The following is a 21,574-nucleotide window of genomic DNA, read 5'->3' as shown; positions in this document are numbered from 1 at the left end:
GACGCCGACCGTTCAAGTAAGATTGGAACCAATCAAGAAGACAGCCGGTGAAACCAAACCTGGCGAGTTTAGCAACAGCAATTTCGTGGTTGTTTTTGTCGAAAGCGGATGAAGAATCTATGTACAGGACGTCGGTCTGCAGTCCTTCAGATATTCTGTCAACAACGTACGTAGTGAAGTAAATTGGTACGCACAAAAAGACCTGCAATTCGTGATTCAATAAGTTTAAAAAGTCCATTGATGGTTGCTTTACAGAACTTTTATTAAAACATCAAAGTTACAGCACTAGATGGTTACATTTCTCCAGTTCGAACGAAATCTCGAACCTTCGTCTTGACGATGGAGCCCATCAGCGCCCGGACAGTGAAACGGACACGGAATCAGCGCATTTCTTCCATTTTGCCCTCATTTTTCGATTGGTCGAAATTCCGGGCACTTCGGAGGATTCATTAGCTTGGGGACAAAATCGATCTTGTTGGCAGCACCTTAGAGTAGTGGCAGCTGGCCAAAACATGACTTTGCCCCTATGCTTGCGAATGAACGGCAATACACGTTTTTCAGGTATTCTTCGATGTAAACTTGGGATGTCATCGTCGAGGATGTGACGAATGGTTTCGTTTTCAGGCCACAACTGCAAATCGCTTGTCAAATCATGGCCTTCTTCGCGAACTTAAAGGCCCAAGCGCAATGACAGCGGAAGCGGAAAAGCCCGATCTGAGTAAACAAACTTCTCGGATTGACAACTAGTTAGAACCAAATCGACTTCGGTTAGGCATCTTGATGTCATTTGTGACAACTGTCAAACTTTCCGTTTCCGTTCCGCTTCCGCCCACATTGCGTTTAGGCCTTAAATCTTCCCGGCACATCCCCACGTCCAGTCGCGATGTAAAATTTTTGACCGGCAAGCTGCTTAAAATCGAGTTTGCAGCCCTTGTGTTTCGTCAAAAAACGGTCGTACAAGAGCCTTGCACGCTTTTTGGCCACCGAATTCTGCTTCATGTGCCGGTTGGGATGTTTACTGGCTTTGTACGACTTGTTTCCTTCTCAGGCAAGGATGTTCCGCACCGTTCGAAAGTGGGCGTTGTACCTTCTGGCCACATCTCGGATCGAAAGACCGCGTCCGCTGCCCTGGTTCATGTTTTTTTTCGTAGGTATTGAGCACTCGACAAACTGTTGTTTTCGGCATCTTTAGCACTTTACTTTAGCCAGCTTGGAACCGGACCACTCTGGATTTTCCAGGTGTTTTTCTTCTTTCGAGTTGCATTTGACGTTATTTCTGAACGCGATCGACTACTTTGATCAAACTTGCACCAGTTGTTCTCTATAGAAGTGTAAACAAACCACTGTCAAAGATTTTCGATTCCCAACACTAGAGGCGTGCTAGCAGCGCGCGAGGGGCGTACTAATTTACTTTTAGTCAGCCTTTAGAAGGAATTTTATCGGGTCCAAGTGAAGTCGAAGATTTCAATTTAGAAGCAGCTTCGAAAATCATTCTCTTGCGGGAACCTTTGAAGCAGCTTCGGTAATCTGTTGTGGTTGCAGCGACCCGTTTGAAAAAAAAACACCTGCGAATGTCGTAGAGAACAGTTGGCAGATATTTCCGGTTCACTCGAAGCTTCAGCGTCATTCAACTTCAACGTCGATAGCAATCCTATTCTCTTTACCCTGACGTCGAACGTAGTTCCAAAACGACTTCGGATTAGATTTCATCGATGCTTGAATGTTACGCTGGTAAGCAGAAAAGCGAGCTTTACTCAATTTTTGGTAACGATGGTTGATACGCAAATAGCGCTGTTTCAGCAGAAGTGTTTTATGTTTCGAAAATTTACGAAAACCAGCTCTTTTATTTGTTTACTGGCGCAATTCGCGTGATTGCCATAGCGGGTACTTGGAAGATTTAGCAGTTTTCTTAGGAACGTGGCGATCAATGACATTCGATAGAATGTTTGAGAAAGTTTGCGTAGCACTGTCGGCATTCTCGTGATCTAGTAGGGCTTTCCAATGAAGTGTCTTCAAAACAGTAATAATGTTGTTGTAGTCGGCCTTGTTGAAATCATAACTCACCTTCTTGGCACGTTATTTCACGAGTGGAGCTGGACTCACTGAAATATCTGAAGCAACGTCCTGAAGGCTGACAAAATATAAGTCCAACGTTCGTCCATACTCGTGGAAACAGTGGTTAATTTGGCGACGGTTTGCTATGCTGTAGCTATCTAGCAAGGCACTGGTGCACGATGGGGACGAAGACCTTTCCACGTATGCTGACCAGAAGCCGTTATTTGAAAATTTCCAAATAATTCCGGGAAGATTGAAGTCACCGAGGATAACAAGCTCGTCACATACAGCGGCGGATATAACAGATCGGATGGGAGCGTTGTAGAGCAAATCACCACGAATACGATCTGGAGGGATGTAAATAGCACCAAGGAATAACTTGTGATCAGCGAGTTTGATTTCCATCCAGATTTACTGGGCACCAGTCCATTGGAGGTTTTAAATCGAGCAGGTTTCGAGTCCGGCACGGACAGCAATTAGAACGCCACCGTCAGATGCCTTCCTACTATTCTTGGGGCTTATATCGCACCGGAAAACCTCATAGTTTGAGCCGAAAATTTGACTAGAGAGGGTATTGTCGTTTAGTCACATTTCGCAGAGAATGATGACATCATAACAGCAATCGGAACAAGCCCAATGGTAGTTTTGAACAGACGAATTCAAACCACGAACATTTTGGAAGTAGATGACGATGTTACTAATAGCGAATTTGTTTTTGATTCAGTTCCAACCTGGATCGGGTATCAAGATTGGGTCTCCTTGTTGTCTAGCAAACGTCAGTGTGAACGTTTGTTTTTGTAACCTGGCTCGGGTTGAGGTTCGCACTGACAAGAAGCTCGGGTTCGCACGGGTTGGAACTGGTTCCAACCTGGATAGTAAACAAATTCGCTATAAGAGGTAGGCAGCGAGAGCTCGTCACAGCGGCAGATGCTGAAGGTTCAATTCTAGGAATTTAGGAAAATTTGCTATGCTATCGTATTTGTCTGTAAAAGCAAGCTGGCAGACCTCGTCAGCACTTCTGAACGTAGGGCCAGGACAACTTCGCAGCGATATGGGTATGTATTTCGACGACGGATTCGACTGGTTCATAAGAAGCTTCCAATCTACTGATTCGTGTGTGTGTGTCCTGTTCTGCCGTTCCGTTAGTGGTGACTGGTTTGGAAAAATCGTTGCTGACATATCGATGGGGATCACGGTGAACAAATTTGAAATGACGAGATTGAGAGGACTGACTACAAAGGGAATCTTTATCATTATTATCGGTTGAAGGTTTGAAGACCCAGTCTCCAAACCCGAACACAGGACCGGAGCGGCTATGAGTCCAGGCTGAAATAGACTCGACTGTGCCGGTGGATCGGGGTCTTCATGCGGCTTAGTTGCATGCATTCCGGTGTCCAAATCATTGGCTTATCATATCTTGACCCGGAACAAAATTTGAGTTTCCTGCATCTCCAGAGTCATCAGCGTGCTTCGATGTGATTTCATTTGATCTTGGTGATTTTCTTGCGGGTGTCGTTGAATTCACGGAAATGTACATCTTCTGGCCATGTTTCACAAGCTAAGGATGCAACCCGGTGCAGTTGAGAGATTGCGGATTCTTGTCTCTTGGAACAACTTTTACAACATTGGGCTTTGAATGCGAGTTGAATTGTAAACATTCACGCGTCAATGCGGCTATGTCTTCAACTTTAGTGGCAGGATGAAAGGCGGAAAGATACACTCATGTCAGATCTTCTTCCAGAGATACAGTTCTCACAAAGCCGTTGGAGGACCTTATACTACGTGTAGTCGAGTTGATTTTGGATGTGATCGGCAGACCAGAATTTCCGAGACGTCTTTTGGGTGTTTTGATGTCTGAATTGAACCAGTCAATCATGGGCCACGTTGGAGCTGCGAGGAGATTTTTTCAGCGATGCCAGGCTTCATCGATACCATTGTCTCAGGTAAGATGGAGGACTTCTCGTTATGCCGATTCATTATGTCCCGAAAATGACAATTTGAAAATAGTTCCGAGCAATTGTCGCACATCCAGAACACATTTTTCTAGTGCTCCCCGAGAAAGTCCATGAGTGGTAAATCGACACAAATCATATGGAACACAACAAAAACCTCGGCGGGCAATACGTCTACGTGGTCATTATTTGTCGTGAACAGGGTTGCGAAAATCCAGGCTGTGACTGGAGACACGTGGCAGGTGCTGACAATCCGGAAGACTTGATTTCGAGGGTAATTGGAACGAATATTAGCATCAACAACGACTTCTGCTGGCATGGACCGAGCTGGTTAAATGAAGAGCGCAAAAATGGTTAGTTTCGCATCCTGCAATTGTCGTTACAGCGTCGGCAGTTGCTGATTTCAACGAAAGGTTCATCTCCACATTGAACTCCTACCCGACGTTGATTCGTCGCGTCTCTATTTGGCTGCGGTTGATGCGATCGCTGCAGACACCGGAGGATCGTCCAACTAGAGCGGAAGAGCTACGGCAAGCAGAATATACTATGATACGGAAGGTACAGGAAGAGGTATTTCCGGATGAGCTACGAGCCGTCCGGAAGAAGCAACATGTCAGAAGAGGTTTCCACTTCGCTGGTATCATCCTTATGTTTACTAGAATGGTATTCTAAGAGTTGGTGGACGTTTGTTTGTCATTCGGACGAGCTTGACGACGCCAAACATCCAATGATTCTACCAGCAAGACACCGGTTAACCAGGATGGTCCTTGAACGTTACCATCTTCTGCTTGGAACGGTTCGGCAACGCTACTGGCCTCTCGAAGGAAGAAACGTCGCAAGGCAGGTTGGTTGTCCATCGAAGCCTAATGTGCTTCAGGTCGAAGCCAAAACAAGTTAGAGAACTACTGACATCGAGGGTCACAGTTTCTCGTCCGTTCGAGGGGGGCGACACATCTAAATTTCAATTCTAGATACTCCACAAATCTCACACTAGTGAATCAATCTTCGAAAAATCTTCTTTCATTCCTCGCATCTACTTGCATCGCAGATCATCTTTTTGCAGGTAGCTAATCACAGCAAAACACAATTTTTACTACATCGTAGATAGAGTCGCTCTCCTCGCGTCCGTTCTCCAAAACCGGAGTGAATTACTTTGGTCCGATCTATACACGGCCAGCTCCACGTAGAGCTGCTGTGAAGGAATACGTAGCCATTTTTGTGTGCATGTGCACGCCTTCCCATGTACACATGGGATTGGTGTCCGATTTGTCCACCGAGAGGTTCCTTCAAGCACGCCCACGGTTTATCGCACGAAGAGGAATGTGTACCGATTTGGGCCCGAAACTGATCATCGACAAGACGTTTTCAGGTTCTGTGCCAACGAGAGGGTTTAGTTGGCATTTACCCCAGCATATTTCCTTACAATCACTTCCCGAACCGGACGTACGGTCGGTACCACCGAACCGCTTAAGGCAATATCAAATGGTTCAGCAGCATCCACAGCATTTCTAGGACAGATGGAAGAGAGAATACCTCTGTCAATCACAAGGCAGGTCCAAGCGTTGTTTGAAGTTGCAAGACTGGTTGCTACTCTGGACAAAAATCAACCACCGACTAGTAGGCGCATGGGCCGCATCATGGATGTACACCCGGGCGCTGATGGTGTCGTGAGAGCTGAAGACATCATCTGGAGAGTTGAAACAAGCAGTCGAGAATCTTTGTCTATTTCCAGTTGCTGAAATAGCTACCAGCCAGAATTGAAGCACGCACCTGACCCTTTGTTTTCTTGCACGTTCAGAAATCAACATGCAGACTGTTTTGCATGGCTTTTTTTGCCAATCGTTCGACGGCCAGCTAGATCAACAAGAGAGACCACTTTCCCTTTCGATGGTACCTACGTTGACGTCATCGATGCAACCGATAGGTTTGTTCAGGTTTTGTTTTAGGAGTAAAGTCTGGTCCACCTAGAATCCAGACACTTCAGCGCCTCTAGTGGTCGGATTTGAAATGTTTTGACAGTGATTTGTTTCGAAACTACACGTGTTTCAGTGGTAAAAGTTTCGTCTCGATACGTGCAGTCTTAAAAAAGTTGTACTAGATGGAAGACGAGAAAAGTAAATTGATCCTTGCATGACTGTTCTTCGCTACCATTCAAGAAGTTTCTTAGTGATTACCTTCTGGATTATTCCTGAAACTTGACTTGAAAGGTCTCTGAACTTCACTCGAAGCTTAACAAATTTGTTTAAAACCCAAGGACCTTAGGAAAAGCACAAGTTGAGCGATGGGGGCAAGATGGGCCAGTTAGTACATTTATTAATTTATTTGTAAATCAATATCAACTGGTTCAACGATGGTTTGCTTTTCCAACATTTGACCCTGCTGATCATGACAAAATAAGTACAGTAGATGACCCATCATGCCCCCACTTTACCCTACTTTGGCAACCACCACAAACAGAACTTACCCTCGACAACCGCTGAAACTCCGATTCCCGGTATAGTTCCGCATCGTGAGTGGAGTTGACGCCTCCCTCGTATCCACATTTCCCATGCGTCAACAGATCCGAGTGCCTAAAAAAAACGAAATTCCTCAACTAGGATCCGGAACCCTTCGTAACTTGTGTACTCACCGATAGATGTAATGATCGGCTAGGTCTATCCTGTTGAGGACATTTCCGGTATCCCCAATCGGGACGTCGCTTTCAATGTAGTAGGTCTCGTGACCGTCGAAGACGACCCCTCGAACACCATGGCAGGTTGAAAGCGCTACGCTAGACTCCGGCTTATCCCGTATTTTACCCTGCAACAGAATCAACGAGTCAGGTGTTGCGACATCGAAAACAAAACGCAGCAAATTACCCTATATTGGCATAGTTCCACCTGCTCCGTTCGGTTGTACCGCTCGACGGCCTTACCGGTTCCGTTCGGGAGCTGATAGCTGAGAAAGTGCCCCCGCGGGACCAGTTGTTCGTTCAATTGTAAATCTAATATCACATCTTCTTGACTTAACCTATAGGTTAGCGTTAGGTGCGACGCGTGAAGACCATTCTGGAAGTACGGAAGGAAAGAGATCAATATCGTGGTGGCAATTTGACTGCTTCAGGACACTTACCTCTTCACGGGTGCTCGCTAGTGAACGTTTGTGGCGACCGTGGACCAGTCGCGGTTGGATTCTGCTGTAACGCGAGAACTCTTTGGATGGATGCAGTTGATTGTCACCAGCTGGAATGGAAGCGGAAACGGAAATTGTTGGGAATTAGTTCAAATTCCTGCACAGTGCTGTCGATGATAACTTTAACAACCTCGTCGACGGGCCTTATCGCAATAAGACACTCTGAACGTAATTTATACGCTCGCATTGGTGGACGGCTGATAACCGCCGCCTCGGCGAACTCTGGCCCCACCCTGATAGAATTATAAAAAAAAACCTTGCAAATCATCCTTAATCTGATTATCAGTGTGAATTATAGCAATAATAGCTAAATAGAAAAAGCAGGATTTTCTACTCTCGCTCGCAATTCAATCGGAGTGAGTAGTTGAGCTGTTTTTTTCCTTCCTCGTCATAGCAAACTCCGGGCCGGGCGTGTGTTGTTTACACAGATCTTCACAATCGCAAACCAGACGTATCGATGCAGTCGTGGTGAATTTTCTAGCGAATTGTAAACAAGGAAGTATTATAAGTACGTACCTACGTATGTTGTGCTACACTTTGCTTATCTGTCTGCCCGGTCTGAAGGGGCAATAAAACGGGATCGATCGCAGCGAGAAGACACTAAATCTTAATTATCGCTCTGGTGTGGTACAAGTCCGGGATTTTGTCCTAAACTGCTTTGGAAACAGGCGGACGGACAACAAAAACGACAAAAACAAAGTCTGACACATTAACGGTTGTTTGTGGCATTGCATTGGTTGCTGCGGCAGCGAGCGACACAAAACAAAAACGGCAATGATGATGATGATGATGGAGAAGGAGCAAGACATCAGTACCGTATAACAACAGTAACTGTTTGGCGAATGCACTTTCTTGATGTGTATTTTTTCACTAGTTGGCGTTTTTTTTTTGTATTAGCAAACTTGTCGGACGAGCGACGACTGGAGAAGATGAAAAATATTGGAACGAATCAGAGCAATAACTAATAGAAAGAATACATAGTTGGATACTGGGTCGATGATTCCTTCGATCATAATAAATACAATCCAAGATATTATTTAACTAAGTTGACATGGCCTATGCATTTAATGTCATTTTGAATTGTCAAAATAACATATCATTCTGAGAGACAAATCCATTTTTTAATTGGGTTGAGATCTAATTTTCGGTCTACTAAGTACAAACCGCTCTGTTGCAGATAGGAATAAGGTTTTGTATATATCAATCCAATTAGTTAGGTGTTGAATAATTGAACTACCATTACAAATGATACGAACTCAAGCTGAACATTGCATTAGGTCGTAAGTAACATTGAAAGATTCTCTTTGTATACCCACAGCCATCTTAAGACAATCCCAGGTATTTTCAGCACACATATCGATAAAAGAAGCTTTCATCTAGCATCTAATACGACAAAAACAACAAGAAGCGGTTATGTGCTCATGTTAGTAACGAAAGAGAAAGTCGACGAAGAGAATCGACCAATGTTACTTAGGACCTAATAATGCAATGTTCAGCTTGTATATGTAACTTGCTGTTCGGCAAGAGCTTATGCCCATGCAGATTAGCAACAACAACCACAGTGTCCTGCCTGCAGTAGAACTGCAGATCCGAAGCTTATCTGGAACACAAACCATTTCCGAAGTATTACTGATCTGGATTGGAGGGATATTTGATGGTTTTCATCGGTGGTAAATTGGCCATTGGTTTTCATTGGTAGTACATTGCGGAAGACAATCAGCGACACGACAGGCTTATCATCGAGGAAACGTATTTTTGAGTCGATCAGATGACTTGTCGGAGAGCATTTAACCGGCAGCTGGAAAAAATTTCATCCACCATCAATCAGGTTATACCTTCGTTGCTGCACACGTTTCTTTTGTACGGGTCGAATTTGCTGGAACACCGTATAGGTTATATGGCATCGAGTTCCTCTTGCACTGCCCGCTTCGCTCACGTTCAAATGAGAATGCAGCTTAATGTTTGCAAGAAACTATAAGAAATTTTTAATGAAAACACAATCACAAAAGTCATAACTTCAGGATTGCCAAACTAATGGGATATTGACACCTTAATTGGTACACTTCGGCCTACTTCGGCAACTTCGGCACGTTCGGTACAGCGCTTCGCACAGCTTTCGACACAGCTAAAACTTGCACCACAGATTAGGGTGTGCAGAGTTGAATACCCCTTGATTGACAATCATATTGATGCAAATATTGACAACGAATATATTGACGCAAATTAAAAAAAAAAGTTTGATTTCATATTTCAATATTTCCCCTCATTTTCCACTTCTGTTTGAATACAGCGATGGGGCCTGTTCCTCGACATCTTTTGTCAAGGTGGTTGGATTTGGATTCGGAATATTCCATCGGATAAAACAATGTTAGTGAGGAGCAACCCTGTGTTGATGCCCCCTGAAAATATTGTTAAAATATTGGCATGAACATGTTGATGGAAATATTGACGAAATTTCTGTCGTGTGGGGTGCACTTAAGAATGAGACGTGGCAATTATGGACACAAACGTGAACCCTGGGACCGTCCTCCGAAACATCCGGAGCATCCGTAAAAGTAGTCAATCCACGAAACTGATTCTAGAGCTCCACGGTTTTTTTCGAAATCACTTGAAACGGTCATATAAGAATGAATTTGGGGTCGTAACATAAACATGGAACCGCATGGTCATGTGGCCATCTTCCGGAACATCCATAAATGTGGTACAACTTTTGTTAACAAGTCAAATTTGTATCTTTTATGCATGACGAAGCAGAGCGAACAGAAGCCACTACTGTTTAACAGTGAATGTATTTTACATTCACTGAAAAACAGTAACAAGTTCTGCCCACTCTAGTTCGTGATGCATAAGTGTAATGAATGTATTTGTACAGATATCGTAACGACCATATTGTTCTTTATTCACGACCAAAAGTACATGTTTATCGTTTTCTTCTCTAGTCCACGACTGCCGCTCGACTCCTCATTGACAGGCGGACACGTCTGATACAAGGGGTGACTGAATGCTTTCGATTACTAATTACCTCTAACGTCACACCCTCACACTAAGATTATTATTTAATTGAACAACCTCACAAGAATAAAAGAATAATCGAGAATTGTAGATTGCCTCTATCGAAACCTACTAGCTCTAATCCGTCATCGCTATCAACACTATGCACACCAGTGAAACTTGCATCACTTTCATTGGAATTGTCTTCTTCTTCCTGCTCTTCTACTTAATCATTATCCGAGAAATATGTTTCATTGCCCTCTTCTACCTCCGCCTCCTCTACTTGTTGCTCTTGTTCCTGTGCCTGCTCGATGGTAGCCGATGCTTGCGATGGTGTTTGTAGAACTTCCCCTACGGGAGCCGGTGATCTTTTGACCCGCACTGGATACTCGTACCGATCTAGCTTTTGTTCCTGTGTCAGGTTCCTCGGTACGCTATTCTATACTTCAGCTTGTCTCGTATCCCGTGACTTCTGGTCCAGATGTCGTTTGAATATCCGGTCACTCTTGGATAACCTCACCAAACAGTTTCGCTTACCGAGAGTACGAGTTACTATTGCCGGCGTCCAACTTGCCTTATTCGGGTTGGTATAGTCCCGTACGATAACAAGATCACCCTCTTGAAACCGAATGTCCCTCGATCCTCTGTAGTTCCTCACTTGGGATTCTTCCCGCATAAGCGCGAATCATAAATTGACCTTACCGATAATGGTTATAAATTGTTTATAATCCCTGCTAAACTTCAACTGAAATGGTTATGGAACTTTACATGAACGTTTAATGATAAAGTTTTAACCTTAAGTATTATAGTTTTTTGGAAGTAGACCTTACAAATAATGGGTTGTTAAGAACCATTACCATTCAAAATTCTTGTTTTCTCCATACATTTTCGGAAAGAAAACTATACTAAAACCTTTTAACTTATGGTTTGAGAACATTAATGGTAATGGTTATGGTAACCAGTAAGGTCCATGAATGGTTTTGTAACATCGATCAACTTTATGTGGAATATATCGCGAATTGGTTGCCTGTAAATTACTGATTACCAATTCACGATATATTTCACGTAAAGTTGAGCGATAATACAAAACCATTAATCGACCTTACTGACTACCATAACCATAACCATTAATGTTCTCAAACCATAAGTAAAAACGTTCTAATATAGTTCTCTTTCCGAAAATGTATGAAGAAAACAAGAATTTGGAATGGTAATGGTTCTTAACAACCCATTATTTGTAAGGTCCGCTTCCAAAAAACCATAATACATAAGGTTAAAACTTTATCACACAAACGTTCATGTAAAGTTCCATAACCATTTCAGTTGAAGTTTAGCAGGGATTATAAACAATTTATAACCATTATCGGTAAGGTCATGTGATGGTTCGCGTTTATGCGGGTTGCTGAACGATAATTGCCTGCCCCACTTTTTGCTCCACCGCTGATGAATTCTCTCTAGCGCGTGGTAACATCAAGTCCAATGATGTCGTAGCTCTCTACCAAGCATCATTTTAGCTGGAGAAAATCCGGTTACACAATGCGCAGCGTTACGATAACCCATCAGAAAATTAGCTACTATCTCGCGCACGTTGGATCCTCCTCCAGCTAGACACTTAAACAGTGAAGCCTTGAAAGTTTTTACAGCGTTCTCTGCTTGGCCATTCGTAGCAGGATGACCTGGACTTTTAAATGTCAGCCTAACTGAATTAGTCGCCAAAAAGCTTTTGAATTTAGCCGTTGTAAATTGTGACCCATTATCGCACACGTAACGCCTTGCGAATTCCTCTGAACTCAATCACTGGTTCAATCACACCTTTCACCAGCAACTGCTCTCCACCGTAACCTGTTAATCGCAAATTTGTCGATTTCAATTCACACGCACTCATGTTCTTATTGAAATACCACACCGAAATCACTGAGACTGCTGCTCCTGTGTCTAACTGCATTCTATAGGCTCTACTACTAATCCTGACCTCTGTTTCCAAAGGAACATCAAACACTTGTCCCTCAATAGAAAAAATTGAACCGTCACACTTACTGATGAAGTTTTGCTCCAAGTTCAACTCATCCGTATCCCCCAAACTGTGCTCCAGTTGCTCCTGTCCTCCAACGAAGTAATTTCTCTTGGAGGTACACGCCGATTGCAGGTGGCCCCGTTTGTTGCACTTTCGACAGATGTATTCTTTGAATCGGCAATCTCGCTTGAAATGGCCTACGCGATTACATGCCAAGCACCGATTGTCTCCAACACCCGTTGAATTCTTCACACCACTGGAACGTCCTCGTTCGAAATCATGTTTTCCCCGTCCCATCTGGATAATTCCTGCTGATTTGCTTTCTTCCGGTTCGTACTTGATTGCAATTTCGTATGCCCGTTCGAACGTCAGCTTCTCGTCTTCCTCGCAGATTCGGTCGTATGCCTTTCCTTCGAGACCATCAACAAACTTGTTGAGTAAATCATGCTGCAATTGGTCTCCCAATTTGCAATTCGATTCCAAGATCTTCACTCGCGCTGCCCAAGCATTCAAACTCTCCGGGGGATCATCTCGCATCCTAGCACTCATAAAATTTCGGCGTTCTTTATGCACCACCACAGGTGGGGTGAAATGTTTCGACATAAGCTCACATAACTGCACGTATGTTTTTTCCGCTGGCGCATTCGGTGTGCAAAGGTCCCGCAGCAGTTTGTATGTTTTTGCTTCACAATGGTTGATAAGCACCGCTTTCTTCATGTTATCCGCAATCTGATTCGCCGTAAAAAACTGCTCTAGCTGCTCCTTGTACAGCTCCCATTCTTCCGTTTCCCCATCGAAAAACCGAAACCGCGATGCCTGCGCCATTCTACAGAAATTCACGAACTTTTACTTAAATCCTCGTCGCCAATGTAATGAATGTATTTGTACAGATATCGTAACGACCATATTGTTCTTTATTCACGACTAAAAGTATGTACATGTTTATCGTTTTCTTCTCTAGTCCACGACCGCCGCTCGACACCTCATTGACAGGCGGACACCGTCTGATACAAGCGGTGACTGAATGCTTTCGATTACTAATTACCTCTAACGTCACGATACAGATTTGAATTATGCGCAAAACTTGTAGCTAATAACAAAACCTACAAAAGCTCTATACATCATTTTGCGGAATGCTGTTGCTGAAAAAAGTTAGAGGCAAATGAATGTAAATGAATGTATGAAATGAATGCAAATGATTTTCCATGCCTGCCTGTAAGTTTTGCTTCAGATCGTCTGGGGATGTTAGATGCCACACACTACCGATTAGACTAACTTAAAATTGAGTAGGATTTCTCTCAAAATAGTAGAAAGTAAGTAAAATTTTCCACAAAAATCTGCTTGAAAAAAAGTAAAATTTTAAGTCTATGAGTACACTAGTACACGGCCAATGAGATTAACTCAAAATTGAGTTGAGTTTGACTCCATATTTACAAAAAAAAGGTGGCTAGTGAGTGAGTGAAAATTTTCTCGATTTTCTAGGAAAAACATCTTGAATACCGTAGAACCAACCGGTGGAAACTAACGATTTAAAATTGGTTCACTACTTGACTTGACTAGCCTATTGGTCCCAAGTAAATCGATTAACGTACCCCATTCTAGTCGAAATTCTAGTACTACACTTTTTTTTTTCCTTTGGTTTGTTTTTTTATGTCGATATTGTTTTCCGTGCTGAGCACCAATGCTACCGACGTGCCAGGAAGGCAGCTCCCACACCTTGACCCTACCTCTCGACCCATCAACCCATGAACCGGGGACCAACGGCTTTACTTCCCATCCGAAGAAAGGCGTGATCAGAGATGTTATGCCTCAGAACATCCCGGCGGCGCCGACTGGGATTGAACCCAGGCCTGCTGGGGTGAGAGGTAATCACGCTTACCACTACACCACCGGCGCCGTTAGTACTACACTATGTTTGTTTTGATTCGCTATGAAAGTTTGACAGATAAAACTAGGGGCTCGTGGATTTTCCTATGTTACGAGAAGTGCATCGGTTAGCTTGGGACCGAAGAGAGTACTAGAGCTGAGCCAAAAAGTTGAGCACGTTTCTTCTAGATGAAAGCATAGAGTTGATAGTTCCGTTAGAGTGCGGCAGTGTGAAAATTGCATATAGATATTAGAATAGCGAGCTAGAACAACTTTTAAGGAAGGTACAAATCGGTTTTTTCTTCTCTCTTTACCAAACTCCCCCTTTGGAGAGGGATGGTGAGGGGTGTCCCCCCCCGCCACCACTGGCAAAAAGAGATGAAAACCAACCGATGAACTCTGGATGGGAGCATACCATCAATTACTGTCAATGGTCGAAAGGTACAGTAGCAGCACCTACCCCACCCGTGTCCCCTCGAGATCGTCAAGTCGACGATGACAGGAGCACATATCGTGGTAGTGGTAAACAATAGTTGCAATTTCCAAACCTACGACTGGATGCCTTCCTTCAAATAAGGAGTGCGGTAAAAAATCGGTAGAACTGTTTCAAACACACAGTTGGTACTTGAGCGAGTCGGTTTTCATCTCTTTTTGCCAGTGGTGGCGGGGGGGGGGGGGACACCCCTCACAATCCCTCTCCAAAGGGGGAGTTTGGTGAAGAGAGATGAAAAAACCGATTTTTACCTCCCTTAAAAGTTGTTCTAGCTCGCTATTCTAATATCTATATGCAATTTTCACACTGCCGCACTCTAACGGAACTATCAACTCTATGCTTTCATCTACTCCATCTATCGTATAAAAATTACCACTACAGTCTGTTATTTGAAATTAGCATCTTCAACTATGTAAATCGTTGACTTCACGTCGAGGGGGAAGACGGCTTTCATTTGAGTACCTCTTTTACTCAGAGTTGCTCAGAGCTACTCTGGTTTCCCCTGGGATCTGATCTAATTTGTGACGAAAACAGAATTAGTAGGGAATATAGTTTTGGAATCTGACCATGCAAATGTCAGTTCGATAACGAAACGAAAACATTGAATGAAGAAAATAAATATATGCAATATTTAAATAAGGAAATAATCTCGTTTTCTACCAGCTCATTGAAGTTTTTTCTATTTTCTTAAATCACTCTGATGATGGCTTTCTGCACGGCACTTTTCTCTTTACAATTGTAATGAAATTGACCAGGATCTTGCTACCGTAGTACTGGGCATCCAGATGCTTAGAGCAAGCGAATGGATATTCCCTTCCGGCTACGAGCTCAGGTGGGGACATGTACTTGAGGATGAATCCTGTGAGGGTCTCGGTTGCTAGAACAGGAAAATACAGACGTACAAACCACGTCCACCAAACCCCCACATACGCCCCCCTAGCCCCATTTATTTTGTATCAAAACAGCAACGTTATAACGTGAGTAGCAGGTTCTCCGATGAATTGATAGTATTTTACGGCATAGATCACCGGCTGAAAAAACTAACGTTCCTTTACACCGAAAACATTAATTGCTTGGGCTGCGCTGTCAAAACAATCGAGATAATAAAATCGTTCATCAGAGAGTAAAAGAGTTCCTCAGAGTTACTCTGGATTGCTCTTAAATTCTCACTGTCTTCCCCCTCGCTTCACGTAGAAGTAATACTAAAACATATAGTCAAAGTAGAATATTTCAGATTCTAAGTGAAGTATTCCAGATAACGAACTTAGAATTTTAAATATAACGGAATTAAATTAAAATATCTATTCAAATACATTTTAAGGCTCCAATTGAATTCCCGGTTTATTTTCAGATTTGTTTGCCGGTTGTTTTGTATTCCCCGGTTTTGAAATTCTTGAGAAGTTTCCTTGGCAAACTTCAATACATTCTAATCCTGGTTTTCCAGGTATTTCAAGGTAGTAGACACCCTACTACGAGTTAAATTTAACCCGACACTGCCAAGGCAGGCACAAAGTTCCAATAGCCAAAGAATTATTTAACGAAGCGCAATTTAACGATCGTTAACCCATCCGTACAGTGTTCACTCGGATGTCGACAGAAGCAGGCCACTCGATCGTCTCGGCAGCAACCATTGCACAGTGGGGATTTTGGCAGCAAAAAGGCTTGAAATTGCCTGCCGCTCAAACTGCACATTGTAACATATGACTTCCTTTGAGAAAAATGTCAAGAATTTTATTCTGCATATTTTCAATCGCGGTGCCGCGGTGATAAGTGCATGCGTGGAGCCTATTATGCCCCAAAATCCAGTATTTTTCTGTAGTTCTGTCCAATTATGATACTTCAGTAATTCAAATAGTCAGTACCCTTTATCAGAAATAGCCAATTTGTCTTCTAGTAGTGAACTTGTGCCTTTTAAAAACTATTGATAACATTTATAGGAGAGCATGGGGTAAAATAAGCCAGATTTTGTAATAAAATATAAAAGCTTTCCGAATTTAAAACTCAATACTAAAAAATAAAAAAGAGATGCTCAGAAAGTGGATTACAATAGTCCAAAGGACAAAACTGATTCAAATGCATGTTTTGAGCGTATTTTGCCCCGGTATCTCATATCAAAACAATTAACTTTTTTTGAAAGATTTCTAATGACTGAACAGTTTCTGCCGCTGAAATGCTAACACGAGATTTAGGTTTTCTTGCGGTAAAAAGGAATCCAAGCATCAAATGTGCTTGTTTTCATACTGTGTACGGACAAATAAATACATGTTTAGCACCTGATTTACCCCAAAATCCTCTATCAATTGAAAGCATTTAAACTGGTGTATTGCCTTAAATAGACAATTAATTTCTTTGGAAGTTTCCAAATATACCATTTAGAAGCCAGTAAGTGAGCTTTGATTAACTATTGGAAACATTTAAAGGAGAATGTGGGGTCAAATAAGCTATGTGTCAAATATACAAGTTTTCTCATTTTGAATGGCATATTAAAAAATAAATATGTACGCTGTACAAAATACTCAGTAAATAGGCTCCATACATGCACTTATCACCGCGTGCGCCGATTGAAAATATGCAGAATAGAATTCTTGACATTTTTCTCAAAGGAAGTCATATGTTACAATGTGTGGTTTGAGCGGCAGACAATTTCAAGCCTTTTTGCTACCAAAATCCCCACTGTGCATTGTGTGGTCCTCCTCATTGTTCTTCATCAGCAACCGTTTCGTGATGAGTGTGTGAGTGATGACCACGTTTTGCGTTCATTGTTGCAATCAGTGGCGACGCGTGACAATTTGCCATGGAAGCACCCTGCCCCCCGTTGGCGATTCTGCCACACAATGAAACCACTGGAAGCGGCTCTCTTTCGGATGGAAGAGGCTTATTGGATTGCGGAAGATAAAGTATTTGTTGGGTTTTCCCTTTTGACTATAGTTTTAAAATGTATTGTTTAGTAAACAAGAATCCTCGACTCTGTAAAGTTGATTCGATTGAACCTTATCAAATAAATTAATAATAATAAAAAAATCCATCCGTCAACGTATCGACCTTGATTAGTGGTTAACGATTTAACGATTTAACCACTCATTTTAATTTTCTAAATTGATTTTTTTTCAGAGCAGCAGTTCCACGCCAAATGATGAATCGATCTGATGTGACCTTCTCCGATTTGCATGAAACTTTGCAAAATTGTTTGCTATGGTCAATCATTCACATTTGAGCTAAAATTCGTCTTTTTATCTCGCAAAAAAAAACGGCGTCGATGGGTAGGGTCCAAGTGTGGAAGCTGCCTCCCTGGCGTCGGTACTCAGTACGGAAAACAAGATCGACGAAAAACAAATCAAGAGAAGAAAGATCAGTGTCAATCGATGCTCCTGCTATTACACTAGATACTGTCCGAATATAGGAGCACATCCCCTTTTTTAAGTTTGTTTACCATCCAAATTACTATTTGACGTAAGCACAAAGCTTAAGGGGGTATTCCCAATCTTTTGCCTTTTTTCGGCCTGTTTTTCAATTAATTTTTTTTCAAGGAAAATGAATAGTAATGTGCCTAACTCTTTGGGATTCTTGTTTATTGAACATTAAAGTTTACAAATAAATTTTTTTCGACACAAAAAAAGACATTATTGACGTCACAAAATGGTGGCAAACAGACCCCTGTTCGCCGCAAACGCCTGGACGGGCGAAGACTTTTCTCTGGAACGGCTTCATCTGAAACAGATTTCGTGATGAAATTATAATCTGCATAAGATTCTCTGGAGCTTCTCCCGTTGGCAGCAAAAAATCTTGCAAATTAACAAAATGGCGGCCATATGAAAAAACAGGCGATTTTTAGCCCGCTTTTTTGCAGCTTTAAGGTGCTTCAAACAATGTTAAATGTTAATATTTTTGGCTGAAAGTGGGAGAAGCTCCAAAGAATTTAATAAGGAACAAAATGCGCAAAGATTCAAGTCAATATCTCTTATAGTTTCTGAGAAAAATCTTCGCCCGATAAAAAAAATGTGGTTTCGAGAAAAACGCGTTTAAAGTTTTGACTTTAGTTAAAACCATTTGGGGGTTCTTACCATTAGTCAGCTATGCCTGGACACCGAATTCGCTGATCGGAAAACGGCTTGGGGGGATGAAAGTATATAGTCTAAAGTACAAAAAAACGTAAAAAAAAAAAAATTTGATTTTTTGAAAAAAAAGATCGGGAATACCCCCTTAAGCGATAAAAATATTCCTCGATGTTACCTAAGTCATCCGATTTCTAGATGCCGTTGGTTAAGTATCCTTTGGTTTGTTTGTTTTCCGTCGATCTTGTTTTCCGTGCTGAGCACCAATGCTACCGACGTGCCAGGAAGGCAGCTCTTCCACACCTGGACCCTACCTATCGACCCATCAACTCATGAACCGGGGACCAACGGCTTTACTTCCCATCCGAAGGAAGGCGTGATCAGAGATGTTATGCCTCAGAACATCCCGGCGGCGCCGACTGGGATTAAACCCAGGACTGCTGGGGTGAGAGGTAATCACGCTTACCACTACACCACCGGCGCCGTTACCGTTACCGTTGGTTAAGTAACAGAGCAGAGAAAACCGTAAAAAGTGTACATTCGTCGTTTTGCTTTCTCCTTATTAAATTGAATGAATCGAAATCTTTGTTGCTAAAATGATTACGAGAATTATCAAACACGTGCAGCCATTCATCATTTTAAGACCGTCATTAAAATGATGAATAGGCTGCACATGTTTGATAATTCTCGTGAATATCCTGGTAAATACACATTGACTTAAGCAACGACAAATAATAACTCTTACTTTCGACGTAATGAACATATTTTTTTGAAATGTTATCATTTTTTGGTTATAAAAAATCATCCCTTTTCAAATAGTAGTCTAGATTGAATCCCTTAAAAATGCAACGAAACTTGTTGGGCGTGTAAGCTTAGCCTTCTTCAGCAACTTTGCATACTTGACTACTTAAAAGAACCTAGGCTGCTACGCAAGTTAAGTTAAGTGCGCTAGGATTTTTTTCAATGCAGGTATGAAAAAGTGTCTGTTAGAAAAACTGTTTTCCTTTAAAGGTGTCCATCTTGCAATGTATTGACTACTTTCAGTATGCCTTTTTAGAAGAAAAAAAATCATAATTTTCCCTTTTGGATTAAATTTTGTATAGATCATTTTCACGCCAAATAGCAAACCGGTTGGACATTTTTTTGTTAATTACTTTATTTGTACATGCTCAATCGAATAAACTTTACAGAGCCAGACTATCATTTCCGTTATACATTATACATACCGGTTAGACATGATTGTTTGCGATTTGAGTGAAACTTTGCTCATATCAAGACCAGCAATTGAAATGGCCTTAACTCAATTTTGTAAACAAACCTTGTAAGGCCATTTCCTCGCGAACCGAAGTCCGCAAAGGCAAACCAACATAATGAACAGGTAGGGGAAATTCTCCTCTACCCGTTTGTGGTTTGGGTTTGCGTATGAAGGTTTCGGTTCGCGAGAAAATGGCCTTACAAGGTTAGTTAAAAAAATGGAGTTAAGACCATTTCAATTGTTGGTCTTGATATGTTGGTTACTAGCAAGGGTTGCTTTTTTCATTGAAATATGATTATTTTTCTCAAGACAAATTTTTTAAAACGGCGCATTCAAATCGCAAAGGGTGGAGGTTTTCTGTGCGTTTTGGGCTGGGAATGATCTATACTGACACAGGACAGCTTCAGTCAGCTCATCCGTCACCCGATCGTTCGGTTTTAATGAGTCCACATAAATCGACGCTATTTGCATTCGCACCCTCGACCATACCGACACATCCTAATCGCATTATCGTCAATTGTTTCCCCCTCCATAGCCACCACCATGGGAGATGGATGGCGCCATTAAATTTCCTTTCATCGTCGTAAACTTTAATTCTATTAGCCCATTACACGCAATATATGTATGCCAATCAATAGCAGAGGCTCGTTGTCGCGCGACACAGACAAAGCACACATCACCATCGTTCCAATCCAATCAACAGAACGTCACAGATCTCAATTGAGCCAAACATCATATCTCGCTGACGTGGTCAGCGCCAGTGGAGGGGACGATATTCTTTCTGTTCGTCATTAACAATTACGACAACTTTCGAGAGAACCTTGTGTGGGATGGCGATGTGTAGGAACTTTTGAGACGTGAGTTCCAATTGATGGCCATTGTTTGCTAATTTTTTTTTCAAAAGCTCAATTAAATATGGCACCTGTGTGCGCAACTCGCCATCCACGGATCATCGCTAAAATTTCACACTCGAAGAAGAAGCGTTGGGTGCTGCTCGCCTGCCTATGGACACTCTGTGCATACGTGTAAAGTTCAATGAAATGCATTTAGGTCTATCTGGCAGAGAGGTGTTTGCCATTCGATGCACCGCGCACCGATTGATTACGAAAATAGAATTGCTGTATATAGCGCAACATTTCAGAATGTTGGCTGCGATCTGACTTGGTTTTATGTGGCGCCCTGGTTTACGAAATATCATGCCAACGAATTCTTACTAACTATTTCTGACCAGGGGGGATGCATCATGTTTTATTTATTTACCAATGTCAACTCCCTACTGGAATCCCCGTTCAATCATCAAGGAGGCGCCAGAATTATTACGCAATCCAACACGGGGCGCACCCGACGGCGTTCGGCGACGACAGCTCCGAGACAAATCGCATTGAAATTCAGTTCATACCTCACCGGATTAATGTCACTTTCCTGAGCACATTTGGATGCCTTCCATACTACCCTACTGGAGGGAAAACAAATAAAACTTCCCAGACAAACAGCCTCCGCCGTTCCTGCGATTGGCCAACCCGCGGTAGAACGAAAAGATGGTCCAATAAAATGAACGCAAGCCTGTAGGAACTTGACACCCTTAACGACGCCAATTTCTGAAATTTGCTCCTCTAAATTGCCGCTCGCAGTATCGAGCCAAGTCACGCTCAGCACGTGTCCCTCTCTTTAGGCGATGAAACAAAGAAAATCGGTTTTTCGGATGAAGGGAAATTCAATCGCTGG

General features: G+C 42.4%; 2 protein-coding genes across 2 annotated transcripts in view; both read right to left on the bottom strand.

Moving 5' to 3' along the window:
- Meltrin (meltrin) overlaps positions 1 to 21,574 on the bottom strand; it is a 155,758-nt gene that overhangs the window by 7,151 nt on the left and 127,033 nt on the right. Inside the window, exons 2-5 of the mRNA XM_065232792.1 lie at positions 7,119 to 7,228; positions 6,866 to 7,054; positions 6,637 to 6,806; positions 6,472 to 6,577 (exon numbers count right to left, since the gene is read on the bottom strand). Coding sequence (XP_065088864.1) covers positions 6,472 to 6,577; positions 6,637 to 6,806; positions 6,866 to 7,054; positions 7,119 to 7,228 — 575 coding nt within the window. The remainder of the gene's footprint in view (positions 1 to 6,471; positions 6,578 to 6,636; positions 6,807 to 6,865; positions 7,055 to 7,118; positions 7,229 to 21,574) is intronic.
- Positions 11,923 to 13,008, bottom strand: LOC135710252 (uncharacterized). Its single transcript, XM_065232772.1, has one exon. It carries the CDS (start codon positions 13,006 to 13,008, stop codon positions 11,923 to 11,925), a length of 1,086 nt encoding a protein of 361 aa, XP_065088844.1.

This window comes from Ochlerotatus camptorhynchus, unplaced genomic scaffold (assembly GCF_037179485.1).
Source record: "Ochlerotatus camptorhynchus isolate MF236.1 unplaced genomic scaffold, CSIRO-AGI_Acam_v1.1 ptg000374l, whole genome shotgun sequence".
Classification (NCBI taxonomy): Eukaryota; Metazoa; Arthropoda; class Insecta; order Diptera; family Culicidae; genus Ochlerotatus; species Ochlerotatus camptorhynchus.
The sequence above is the reverse complement of the archived record's forward strand: the minus strand, read 5'-3'. Positions and strand labels throughout refer to the sequence as shown.